This window comes from Hetaerina americana, unplaced genomic scaffold (assembly GCF_022747635.1).
Source record: "Hetaerina americana unplaced genomic scaffold, ioHetAmer1.1.p SCAF_9, whole genome shotgun sequence".
NCBI lineage: Eukaryota > Metazoa > Arthropoda > Insecta > Odonata > Calopterygidae > Hetaerina > Hetaerina americana.
Window position 1 is genome coordinate 6,370,078 of NW_027287538.1, and position 13,895 is coordinate 6,383,972.

Consider the following 13,895-nt stretch of genomic DNA (forward strand, 5'->3'; position numbering starts at 1 on the left):
AACCATGGATCACGGATGAGATGATTACAAAGATGGACGAGCGGCGAAAATGGAAGAATATAAATACAGAATTAGGCAAAATGAAGTACAAATAATTGAACAATAAATTGAGGCGGGCAACAAATAAGGCAAAAGACGCATGGTGGAAGACGCAGTGCGAGGATATGGAAAGTCTCCAGAGGAAGGGCGAAATCGGTGCGCTGTACAGCAAAGTTAAATCGTTATCGGGAAGTAAGAAAGGAAGAGTTATGCTAATAGTTAGAGATAAAGCGGGTAAGGTAATAGTTGACGCAGGAAAGATCCAAGAGAGATGGAAGGAGTATATAGAAGAACTGTATAGTAAAGAACTCAGACCAACACAGTTAGACATTGAAAAAGAAAATGACGTAGAGGAAGACAGCTTAGGTCCAGGCATACTAGACAATGAGATAGAAAGGGCATTAAGGGAGATGAAACTAAATAAGGCCGTGGGGGTAGATAACATTCCCGTGGAACTTTTAAAATGCTTAGGAAAATGTGGGAGGAAGAGGCTATATGGGCTGATCCGTAGCATTTATGAGGAGGGAATCTGGCCGGAAGACTTTGTGAGAGCAGTTTTAGTTCCGATTCCGAAAAAGGTAAAGGCCACGTCATGTGAGGACTATAGGACAATTAGTTTGATATCCCACGCAGCTAAAGTTGTTCTCACGATCATAAACAAAAGGATAGAGAGTAGGGCAAATGATTACTTAGGGGATGATCAGTTTGGGTTTAGGAAGGGGAGAGGTACGCGTGATGCAATTGCAGTAATGAGATTATTAATCGAGAGGAATATAGAACACAACCAGGAGGTATTTGCCTGTTTCGTAGATTTCGAAAAAGCGTTTGATAGAGTGAATTGGGAAAAACTAATGAGTATATTGCAGAAAATAGGAATAGATTGGAGGGAAAGGAGGCTAATCCGCAACCTTTACATGTCTCAGACTGCTCAGGTGCGGGTGGGAAACGGGGAGTCAGGATGGGCAGTGTTAGGAAGGGGTGTAAGGCAGGGTTGCCCATTATCACCGTTGCTGTTCAACCTGTATGCAGAGGAAATGATCAAAGAGGCATGGGAAGAACTCGAGGTAGGAATGAAAGTGGGCGGGGGATTCGTAAAATCAGTTAGGTTTGCTGATGACCAAGCTTTAGTTTGTCAGTCAGCCAAGGGGCTGCAAGCATTGCTGAGTGAATTGGAAATTCAGTGCGACAGGTATGGGATGAGAATCAACATTAATAAAACAAAGGTTATGCGATTTTCTAGAAAGAAAAAGGCTAATCTTAACATTAAAGTAAGAGGGCAAAAACTAGAGCAGGTAGAACAGTTTACGTATCTCGGTAGTGTTTTGGACCAACACGGTCAAAGTAGTAGGGACGTAAGGAGAAGAATTGCGCTAGGCAAAGAGGCTTTCACGAGGAGGAAGGAGTTGATGACGGGGACTTTGAGTAAGGATGTTAAGAAAAGACTCGTAAAAACTTTGATATGGAGCGTAGCTATGTACGGCGCGGAAACGTGGTCATTGAAGCAGGAGGATAGACGTAGACTGGAGGCTTTTGAAATGTGGGTGTGGAGAAGAATGGAAAAGGTGAAATGGACAGAGAAGAAAACAAATGAGGAAGTACTTGGTATGGTGGGCGAAGAGAGGGGTTTGTTGGGAGCAATCCTATGGAGGCAGGAAAAGTGGATGAAGGGGGTGTTGACCGGCAGTGGGATGTTGAAGACTGTGATAGAGGGTAGAATGTTGGGCAAAAGAGGAAAGGGAAGGAACAGGATAGGGATGTTGGACGGGATGAAGGGAGGAAGAAAGTACTCAGAGATGAAGAGGGACCTGGTGTAGAGTAGAATTTAGGGTTGTGTTTTGTTAGTAGTCACAAAATATTTGTTTGGTAGTTGTGTCCATCAAAAAAACCTACCTTAACCGGTAGATTACCTTAAAAAAATATACACAAACATATATACATACGTATAGACATAATTATACTTATATGCGCCCATGCATCCATACATATACACATTAAGGATACACTTACGCATACCCACATACTCAAAGTAAATGACAGTGAAGAAAGATAACAATAAAATAAGGAAAGTCTAAGCAAAGAATGAGTTTCGTGGGAAAAGCTAGGGAGAGCGTGTACATATAAATATCGTACCTGAAACGCGAGATCTTGTTTATTTGGATTTCTGAATTTGTTGACATCGTTTCCATGGATATAACTGGGAGCAATTATGTACAACGGAGCAACTAAATGGTTTTATTAATAGAGAAATATCTCTAATTACATAAATAAAACGAAGAAACCGAATTTTTGGGAAGTTTTTATGAGTTTAAATTCACATAAATCGATTATTAAAATTTTACTTATAGAAAATGCCTTTTATGAAACACGCCATCTTGTTCATCTGGAACTTGATTATAGTTACTATTGTTGTCATCAACTGGTGGAGGAGTTTTCTTTTTTCAAAATAATTTTCAAGCAAAGGTGAGTGATGTCTGCATATTTCTGTACCACAAGTATACGACCGATGGTTGTTATGTTTATAACTCGATTTCTGTCGATCGGCCATCAAAAGTCTTGTCTCCTAACTTTCCCCCTCTTCAGTATCGGCGGGTACGCATTTCCATGTAACTGTACTGGGCCAACCTCACCGTCCATGATTTTCAGGAGCAGTTCCGCATTTTCGAGGACAGTGGTTTTCTCTATTCCTTTTTTTTGTTTTGATAGGATAAGTGCTTAATTTCGTCATCTATTTTATTTTAATGAATATTTCCATCATTTAAATGTATGTAAAATTGAAAAATAAATTTCGTCCTTATCCATCCAGTTGGGCATATTTTCTCTCAGTGGATAACCAATACTTAAGTATTGAATCATTAAATGTATGATTTTATATTTATCCGCCAGATTAGGCTTTGTACAGGCATTTTATTTTAAGTAATTCCATTGAAATATTTCCGCCTTCAACTGAAAATAGCACAGTATTTAACATACAGATTTTTGAAATTGACAGAAATTGAATGATTTTAAAATAAAATAAAGCGACGTGTACTTACAATCTTCAAGTGTTTGATAATTTGGGAACTTTGTAATATGGTATTATACATGTAATATATATATATGGGGGTCGCGGTAGTCCAGTGGGTAGAGTATATATATATACAGATATATATATATATATACATATATATATATATATATATATATATATATATATATGTATATATATATATATATGTATATATATATATGTGTATATATATATATATACATATATGTATATATATATATATATGTATATATATATATATATATATATATAAATATAAAATGTGGGAGGAAGAGGCTATATGGGCTGATCCGTAGCATTTATGAGGAGGGAATCTGGCCGGCAGACTTTGTGAGATCAGTTTTAGTTCTTATTCCGAAAAAGGTAAAGGCCATGTCATGTGAGGACTATAGGACAATTAGTTTGATATCCCACACAGCTAAAGTTGTTCTCACGATCATAAACAAAAGGATAGAGAGTAGGGCAAATGATTACTTAGGGGATGATCAGTTTGGGTTTAGGAAGGGGAGAGGTACGCGTGATGCCATTGCAGTAATGAGATTATTAATCGAGAGGAATATAGAACACAACCAGGAGGTATTTTCCTGTTTCGTAGATTTCGAAAAAGCGTTTGATAGAGTGAATTGGGTGAAAAAAACTAATGAGTATATTGCAGGTATACTACCTAGGTATACTATAACTAATGAGTATATTGGGTGAAAAAAACTAATGAGTATATTGCAGGAAATAGGAATAGATTGGAGGGAAAGGAGGCTAATCCGCAACCTGTACATGTCTCAGACTGCTCAGGTGCGAGTGGGGAACGGGGAGTCCGGTTGGGCAGTGTTAGGAAGAGGTGTAAGGCAGGGTTGCCCATTATCACCGTTGCTGTTCAACCTGTATGCAGAGGAAATGATCAAAGAGGCATGGGAAGAACTCGAGGTAGGAATGAAAGTGGGCGGGGAATTCGTAAAATCAGTTAGGTTTGCTGATGACCAAGCTTTAGTTTGTCAGTCAGCCAATAGAGGGGTTGCAAGCATTGCTGAGTGAATTGGAAATTCAGTGCGACAGGTATGGGATGAGAATCAATATTAATAAAACAAAGGTTATGCGATTTTCTAGAAAGAAAAAGGCCAAGCTTAACATTAAAATAGGAGGGCAAAACTAGAGCAGGTAGAACAGTTTACGTATCTCGGTAGTGTTTTGGACCAACACGGTCAAAGTAGTAGGGACGTAAGGAGAAGAATTGCGCTAGGCAAAGAGGCTTTCACAAGGAGGAGGGAGTTGATGACGGGGACTCTTGAGTAAGGATGTTAAGAAAAGACTCGTAAAAACTTTGATATGGAGCGTAGCTATGTACGGTGCGGAAACGTGGTCATTGAAGCAGGAGGATAGACGTAGATTGGAGGCTTTTGAAATGTGGGTGTGGAGAAAAATGGAGAAGGTGAAATGGACAGAGAAGAAAACAAATGAGGAAGTACTTGGTATGGTGGGTGAAGAGAGGGGTTTGTTGGGAGCAATCCTATGGAGGCAGGAAAAGTGGATGAAGGGGGTGTTGACCGGCAGTGGGATGTTGAAGACTGTGATAGAGGGTAGAATGTTGGGCAAAAGAGGCAAGGGAAGGAACAGGATAGGGATGTTGGACGGGATGAAGGGAGGAAGAAAGTACTCAGAGATGAAGAGGGACCTGATATAGAGTAGGATGATGGATTTTGTGTTTTGTTAGGGGTAATAAAATATTTGTTTGGTAGTTGTGTCCATCCAAAAACCTACCTTAACCGGTAGATTACCTTAAAAAAAAATATATATATATATATATATATGTGGGTCGCGGTAGTCCAGTGGGTAGAGTGTTGGACTGCTGACCGGAGGGTCCCGGGTTCGATTCCCGGGCAAGGCACTCTGGGAACCTGCAGTTCCACCCAAGCTTTGTGATTTTATAGTTATGGTTTTTTTTGGTTATGGTTATGCTTTGTGGTTTTATGGTTTATTTATATTTATGGTTATGTTATTGCTGTTGCATTCGAAGAAACAAAACATACGAAAGTGGAGCAGAAATCAGTTTTCAAACCTGCATCACATTATGACGATCTTAAATGAATATCCGTCGTAGCCTACCATACTGATATTGTAACAACATTTCTATTATTTACAGACGTAGTACACATAACTAATACATTATATTATTCAGAATGCTTAATTTCAAAAACTACAGGTCAACCCGAAGGCTGGTTTGGATACTTGGTGGAAAACTTCGTATTTTAACGTATTATGTAAATGTATTACCGAACTAAGTTTCTGCGCGTAATTTCATCATCAGCTGTGGCCACAAGAAATGTTGTTATATTATCAAGTTCCCTTGTATCGCATGCAGTGAATGCCTTTGTTAAAAAAAAATATAGGTCTTAAATTTTGAGATATGAAAACTCCAGGACGGACGCCAATGATGACGTGACGCTTCGAAGGAATTTTACGTGTACATATAAATGCAAAGGATTTCTATGTGTCACTTATCTCTTCCACTAGTGAACTGTTAAATTTGTATCATTGTCTGGAAAAACTACATCACTACCGTTTTCCGGCTTGAGAAAGCGGTTTATCTGAAACGCGACTTTTGGGAATCTCGATGTTGAATACTGGTGTTAGAATCCATTGGATTCAACTGTTAGCACCCAGAAAAGGGAAAATTCTTCCGAAATCGTCGTTCTAAAACTTCGCCAGTCAGCGGCGTTGTAAGTTTCTGTATTAAATTGAATAAGCATGCACTTGCTCCGGTTGCTAATTAATCTCGTTAGGTTAACCCGGCAGGTGCTTTGGCGGCGACTGGTCATTTTCCCTTGGACAGTCCAACCCGAATGGGCAAATCGGTTTTGTTTGTTTGACCGGAGGCGATTTTTTTATTCGTGATTTAAATTGAGGGCAGACCGCTTTAATTGACCGGCCCCAACATCCGGTTTCATTTTGTCGCCTGAGGAAAAATAGTAATTCAAATCTCGTATTTACAGTCTCTCTCTCCTGCATGGTAACTGTATCTAACCCTGTGTGCTTACGTAGGGGACGATGTCTACTAAGATGCCCAAGACGGTTGACAAGCAGAATCTCTTCCAAAACTACATATGTCGACGTATATCCTATTCCCTGAATTAATTTTGATGACCATCCTCGCCAAAAACTATCAACTATTATCTCGCCGGTCCAGAGAAACCTTGAGGTGATATGCCGACCCATATTTACCGCGCAAATGCTGGCCTAGTAACGGCCGTATCCAAGTAAATAACGTTTTTGTTTGTGTAATCAAGCTCAGTTGATTGATTTCAGTTAAGATTACTTTTCACGTTATGCTTTCGCAAAAATCGATTTTTTTACGGTTCATTGCTCTTTGATCCATTTTATTTAACAAAAGAACATCGCCGAGCTCGTAAAAACACGTCTAACCTTAGAGCGGATGCCACCGGACAAAGTATAAACAATAAACAAAGCTGAAAACTTTATCACACTTTAGGGGCATGTATACCAACATAACAAAAAAAAGTTTTGACACTCGGAATCTCCAAACCCGCGAAATTTAAATATTCCCGTTATTTTCTGAACGCACATCGTATTTTCCTCAATCACAATCATTAAAACCGAGTCGTCATTCTTTCGTCGCACTGTTTACCTATATTCCCAAGGAACTCATTGCTTTCTCTCGTGAATTTCACAGTTACACCATCGCTATCTGCCCGTATGCGCTCATTACTGAACATGCCCATTCCCAGATGATAGATCACCAAAACGTTCGGCTTTCCTTCCGTCTCTTTAATGAATTCACTTCCCGACAAAAACCGAACCGTTCTCGCCATCATCACACAAATTTACCGACACACGTACACTCCAGGTATGGAACCTTAAAAAAGGACTTTCACATGCAGGAAAATGCGGTAACTCGGAACTTTTGCTCAGTTGCCTTAACTTGCCACATCCTGAAAAACATTTCACAAAAGCCTCCTCCCGGCATTTCCATGACGGCCAATGCGATTTTTCGGGACATTGAAGTCTTATTGTCCTGAAAATGACCCTAGAACATTTATTATAACACGCCCGGTGGCAAAAGTAGGAGAATAATTTGATAAACTAGATAATTTGATAAAAAGTATGTGTTTTTTCCGTCAATTGGACAGCGTACGTGGTGGATCTAGTCACCAAATTCAAAAAAACGTTTTGCATTGCTGATCTAGAAGGCTCTCTATCTTTGAAATACCTCAGAATCTTGCAAAATACCCAGTTTACCCGTTCCAGCTTAATAAAATTCCTCAATGTTTCCGTACTGACGATATTTTGATGGTATTCTTTTCATTGATATTTACTTGCAGGAGTCTGTTATATTATATTATTCAATACGCATTGGAAAAACTTCTATATAAAAAATTGTCACCACTTAAAAGTTGAAAATAAATATAATGCCCAATGCAATACGAGTTCTGCCCAAAAAATGCGCGAACTGGTGCGATCTGGCGGCCATGACGCGAACTACCTCGGACAAAGTAAACAATGAACACAGCTGAAAATTTAATAATACTTAAGGGGCATGTATACCAACATAAATTTAAAAAAATCGACAGTCAGAATCTCCGAACCCGCGAAATTGAAAAATTCCCGTTAGATATCTGCTGAACACATCACGCACTGTTGTGGAGTGGAGACAAGATGGCATCGGAGAGCACAATACGAAAATGGAGGACCTTGAATGTAGCTGTTTGACGGAATAATTTACCAGAATCGTTGAAAGAGTTGTGATTTAAAGTTGAATTTAGTCTGACGTTATGGGGGGGGGGGGTCCTTAACCCTTTTAGTTGCAGCTTCTTTTCCCTGGTGTACGTTAAAATGCAAGGGCTTTTTTTGATTAATTTTAATGTTTGCACTTAGAAATTTATATGAAGCCTAAAATGAATGTGTTTCAGCTAATTTCTGTCTGTATCAACTCCTAATCCAAGGTGTGAACAAAAAAAGACTGGACTGATTTTATAACTTGATTACTTCGACGGAATTTGTATTTACCGCCATATCTTAGTTCCACTGGAGGTCGCGAGGGGTGTTCTTGAAAGCTATAGGCATCTAGTAAGCAGTAACCTCAAAATCGCCGCGATTTCACGTACAAGTGCGGAGTACAATCGAAGAGTCGCTATTAATCGAAAGTGTTTGTGCTGGCTGTTATATTTTGAAATAGTTCGATTCTTCTTCTGGTACCCCTGATCAACTGTTTACGATATTGTGGCTAAGTATAAGGCTTCGGAGAAGTCTAGGGAAGGTTTCGCTAACCCGGTGAAGAAACCTCACTCGAGGAAACGCGTGTTTTGTCCATAATTAAGCGCCTCACCCTGTTTAGCTGTTGAGGATCATTCGTGAAAATATGTTGAAGCATATTTTTAACTAAGATGAACAGGAATTTGACAGGAAATAAGAAAACTGCGTACAGGGTTCGTCCGGAAAATAAGTGTACTGACTCCTGGGCGGCGCGCCCAGCACAGCTCTGACGGGCTGCGATTGGAGGGGGGTATGTTGGCAAGCGACGCTGAAAAAGGCAGTCGGCTCTGAGCTGTGGTGTAGTGAGGAGCTCTGTTAACGCGAACCTCCACGCTCGACCCACGTCACGGAACGCGATGCCGAAGTTTTTGGAGCAGCGTTATTCCATCAAATTTGCGGTAAAGCTTGGGAAATCGTCTACCGAAACTGTCGGTATGATTAACCAGGCTTACGGGGAGTCAGCCATGTCCAGAAACATGATCTTTCGGTGGCACAAGATGTTCGTGGAGGGCAGAGAAGAGGCCGTGACGACGAGTCTTCGAGAGGTTCCCGATGATGCCTTCGCGGGAGCGTTCCAGGAATGGGAACGCCGCTGGAACAAGTATATCGACTCACAAGGGTCCTATTTTGAGGAATATTAGCTTAAGATATGTAAAAGTGTAATAAATTTTTTTTCCTGAGCTCAGTACACTTATTTTCCGGACGAACCCTGTATCTGCCGAATTTAATCGATGTACGTTACAAATAGTGTTGGGTTAATTTAGAATGGGTTGGAACAGGACGTCCAGGAATAGCTTGCCACCAAGGTATGTAGGTCTTGCTACTGTTTTGAATAATCTCATTTTGGTTTCAGTTCTTTTTTGTTTATGATTTTTTGCTTAAGACACACTTACTCCAATTGCTTGCATCAATTGTTTCTGGGTCACCGTTACTCAACAATGTAAAACCACAGTATTTAATTTTGATGGAGTCTGCTGACATAAGTTAAATCTTTTTTGTTCTTATTCCATTCCTCTTCATGTCCCATTTCCTCGATTATTCCTCATTGGCGATGTAAATATCCTCGCCATTAATATTCTAGCTTTCTTTTTATATTTGTGTAGCATGGTTGTCTATTGTTATTTTGTTTACGGTTCGCTCAGCGGCGCTCCATTGTTATATACACGACCACGCCTTAACGCCATACTCCCGCCTGACTGGGAGTTGCTTGTAACTCGTAGGGAATAAACAAGGGCAGGCGGGCTTAAACTTATTCTCATACAACCTCTCACGCAACTCTCATTGGAATTTAATACAGTTCCGCGCGTACAATTCCATAGTTAGGGAAATTCCCGTGCTATATTTCGATGTATAATTTCACGGACCAGATATTGTCAGCCCATTCTCTCATATCCAGAAGGAAGGGAGAGATATTTCATCGACTAACAATGCCGAGCCAATCCCACAGATCATTTCCGCAGAGAGAAAAAACTGCTCGCCAGTGGAATAAATCTGCAAAACGCGATCTGTCTAGTAACGAGAAAGATGGAGCAATACGAACACTCGTATAGGTACTTGGTTAGATCTATAGATACGTAAATTGTACAATGAATACGCGAACTGCTGAAATCTGGCGGCAATGACACGGAGTGTGGTGCCTCCGTCCACTAGCGGCGCAAGATGCCTGAGACCCAATGAGACTTGGCGGACCGTCGAGATGTGCGTATGGTGTCAGTTATGATAGTTTCTGTTGTCCTTGTTTTTTACTGTTTGTCGAAAATGGAAATTGACGAAATCACGGAGCCGCGAATCAACATGAAGATTTTTCCAAGAAAATTGTTGCATGAAGATTTTTGTTGAAGTGCGGTAAAAGTTTTCTAGAAATTACTGAAATGTTGACAGCTGTTTACGGCGATAATGCTCTGAAGAAAACATCCGTGTATTCAAGTGGATTAAGCGTTTTGAAGATGGCCGACAAGGACGCCACGGATGATGCAAGGCCGGGACGACCTTCAACCACCTCTGTTGACGACAACATTGATCGTGTGCGGTCATTTGTCCTTACCGATCGTCGAAAAACTGTCCGAATGATAGCTGACCAACTGAATTTAGGAAAATCGACAGTGCACACTATTTTAACCGGACATGATTGATGATGGATGCTTCGCCATGACAATGCACCAATGCACGTTCAGCATTGATTGTTCGCCAGTTTCTGGCGTAAAAATTCAATCATTATCCTTGATCATCCTCCTTCTTCGCCAGATCTCGCCCCCCCTGCGACCTTTTACCTATTACCAAAATGCAAAAATGTGATGAGGGGACATCACTGGGAAGATGTCGCGGACACAATAAAGCAAGAAACGACGAGAAATCTAAAAAGCCCAACTGCCGAGGAGGACTTCCAAGGGTGCTTTAAACGATGGAAAAGAAGAAGATGGAATAACAAGGCAAAGCAACGAATGGAGACTAGTACTTTGAAGGGGACAAAATAGATGTACTAGAGTAAATTATGCAAAATAAAGTTTTTATGGCCTCAGCTCGCGTATATATTGGACAGAACTCGTATGTCGTGTTAGCGTAATGTGAAGTGCCACGTTTCTGAGCGTAGATATGTTTTCAAGGAAGATGATTTTTGCTGTTACTCCAACAAAAGTCGCGCTTGCATGTCACGCACTTATTATGTAAAAAAATGAAATAATTTGAGACGACCATAAAAATGGGCGCCGCACCGTACTTCTCTGTAAAAAAAAGCTCAGGATATACTTGTTTATTTTTCTAGTTTAAAAGTAGTGTATAGAGTTATAGCATATTCGGCAACTACTTTGCTAGGGACTCTAAGCACTTAGGGACCATTTTGCTGTCACTACTCACTCGCGTACGTGATAAGTAATCTTTTCGCGTCTGGTGCAATTCCAAAATAATGCGTCTCGGTGCCAACATTTCGCTTTCTCGTTCGCATGGCAGTGCTCCTTCAGTGATGTTTTTCGCAAAGGCCATCTTTTTCTCAACCCACATCAACTGGTCCACCCATCACCGTTTCCGGATCGATCATTTCCATCATTTCCATGAAGCTTTCGTTCCGGGCTGCCCACGAAACGTCTAGAACGTGCGCCTCTGAGCAAGCGACCCTTAATTCGATATCACTTTCACCCGAATGCAACGCCATGCCACCCATTACTTTGTTCTGCTCCCTTTCACGCGATTCTCCCCGCTGGTGTGGACTTGCATCTACATCGTCACCGTCGCTAGGGTTTCATCAATCCACGGTTGGCCTGCATTGATGTCATTGAGATACCGATGTAAACTCTTAAGAGTATGAGCAACAACGAACAAATTGCGCAAAATTAGTCGAACACAAACTAGCCATGGCCCGTTAAGGACGTCACCTATTCCGATTACCTCTAAAACTGGCAACAGATCTACATCTACTTAAAAACCACGCAAGCCACCACAAGAGCGTGTGGCGGGGGGTGTTCAAATTTATACAATCCAAAAACAAAACATGGTATTCATTCATGCGAAAACCCTTGCAACCCACACACATGCAAACTACCAACTAACATACACATGCACCTACAAATATACCTGATATTTTTGCAAAGTTTAATTTTGTTCCGACTTGTAAATTAAATGTTTTTAATATTTCTAAATTAGCCTTTGTTTCTTACTATTATGATTTCTGATTGTTCGGGGAAAGAATGAGTATTAGTATCTATCTGTCCTGGAATCTATCTCCCTTATTTTATCTTTGTGGTCCGATCTACCTAAGTAGTGTGGGGCCATTATAATTTCTTCAGTGTCATAGTTAAACTCGTTCGTTCTGAACCTTTCTAAAAGTCTTAGCCTCGCTTGTTCTCTCCGCCCTTCAAGTGGTTCCCAGCCTAAATCCCCTAAGAGACCTGTCACACTGGTGTTCTTATCATAACAATTTTTAACGAATCTAGCGGATTTTCTCTGGACTTTATCAAATTCATTTTGCCAAATTTTCTCCCAAGGATCCCAAATACTTACGGCATATTCCAAATGAGGGGTAACATATATGCACCTTGAATGCCTCGATCTAATGTGATTTCTATCCCGATCTCCTCCTAGGAACCCTGGTTCGATCGGCGCTCCTCCAGGCGGCGGCCCCATCTCAACGAAGCCCTTCGCGTCTACCCCTGGACCGGCGATGGCGCCCCTGTGGCCCGACGATGCTGACCTCTCGGAGGTGGCTTCGCACGAGAGGTGGGTCGTGGTATCAGGGGCCGACTACGACGAGGACAGGGCCGGTGGGCAGCAGGCGGCAGGCGGGGACAAGAGGACCTCACGGTCAGGAGCGGCGCTGGGCGCTTGCGCTGTCGCCGCGGCAGCCAGGGCCCGCGGATGGAGGCCCATCGTCATTGGGGAGGCCCCCAAGTGTTGCAGGTGAGACCTTTCGTTTGTACAAGCTGCCTTCTAGTTCAAATGTGTCAGTTTGTCCTTAGGACCGGGAGATAGATTTAGTTGCACTGAATCGGGACCTCTTCAAGACATACTATACATATGTCTGCACCGTAGTTCACTCCAGTTCTCATAGCTTCCGCTAGGTGGAGAAACGTTTTCGTGTAATTGATGTATGAGTAAGAGTGGCTCTATATCCAATTTCATTAATATCTTTTTACTAACCTCTTGAAGTCTCATCTTGTCTGTTAACTCGGCGAGAATCATTATATACGGCATAAGGTGTCACGTGATGGGGATAACGGCATTGTTGAAAGCGGGGGAGGAGGAGAAATTAATTGATTATTGTTACAAAGTTCGTCGGTCATTGTTCACTTTATTTAAATACCTAAATTTGAAAGAGTGCCCAACAATAACCAACGAACTTCTCGATGTAATTTTGAATTACTCTATGGAACAATGACCAACGAACCTTGAAGAAACTACCAACGAACTTCTATCCCCACATTATTCACACTCCTCCCATTCGTATTGTTCCTTCACCGTTAACAATGCCGTTACTGCCCCCTCACCCACCTTCCCCTATCCTTTATATGTTACGGTTGCACCTGATGATGGCTGAATGATGTTTCGTTGAAACCGGGGTATGCAGTGGAAATATTACCTACCTACGAGTAGTTTTCATTGTTTCCCGGCATTGAACCACAAAGACCTGTGTTCATCCGTTGGTTTGTCATACCTGTAATCTTCTTGCATCCAAGGGCTCGCAATTTACGTTTTCTAATTATCGGTTCACGCTTTCTGCTCCGTCTTAACAACGTATAATCATTCAAGAAGCTTTCCTTTTTTTACAACCTTTATAATTTGTCAATGAAATATCTCTGCGCTGGAACCCGAATGCTTGAGGCAAATATATATATATACACAAGGTGAGGACTACGAAACGCGAAACAAAACCTCCATCACACTTTTTTAATCGAATGCTGTCTTCTCCCATTCACTTTTTTTCCTTATTTCAACCGTTTTTCTTTTGGCAGTCATCTCCCGTACAAAAAATCCACCAAGAAAGGCAGATTTGACGCTGCCACCCCCCCCCCCCCTCCATCTCCACATTCGAGGTGCATAAATAAAATGTAAAGAGAAT

At 41.2% G+C, this 13,895-nt stretch overlaps 1 protein-coding gene across 1 annotated transcript in view; it reads left to right on the forward strand.

Annotated features, from left to right (window-relative positions):
• The window catches only part of LOC139699005 (uncharacterized), a 203,326-nt gene that overhangs the window by 165,482 nt on the left and 23,949 nt on the right, over window positions 1-13,895 (forward strand). The window contains exon 2 of the mRNA XM_071598000.1: window positions 12,422-12,736. Within this exon, the coding sequence (XP_071454101.1) occupies window positions 12,422-12,736 (315 nt within the window). The remainder of the gene's footprint in view (window positions 1-12,421; window positions 12,737-13,895) is intronic.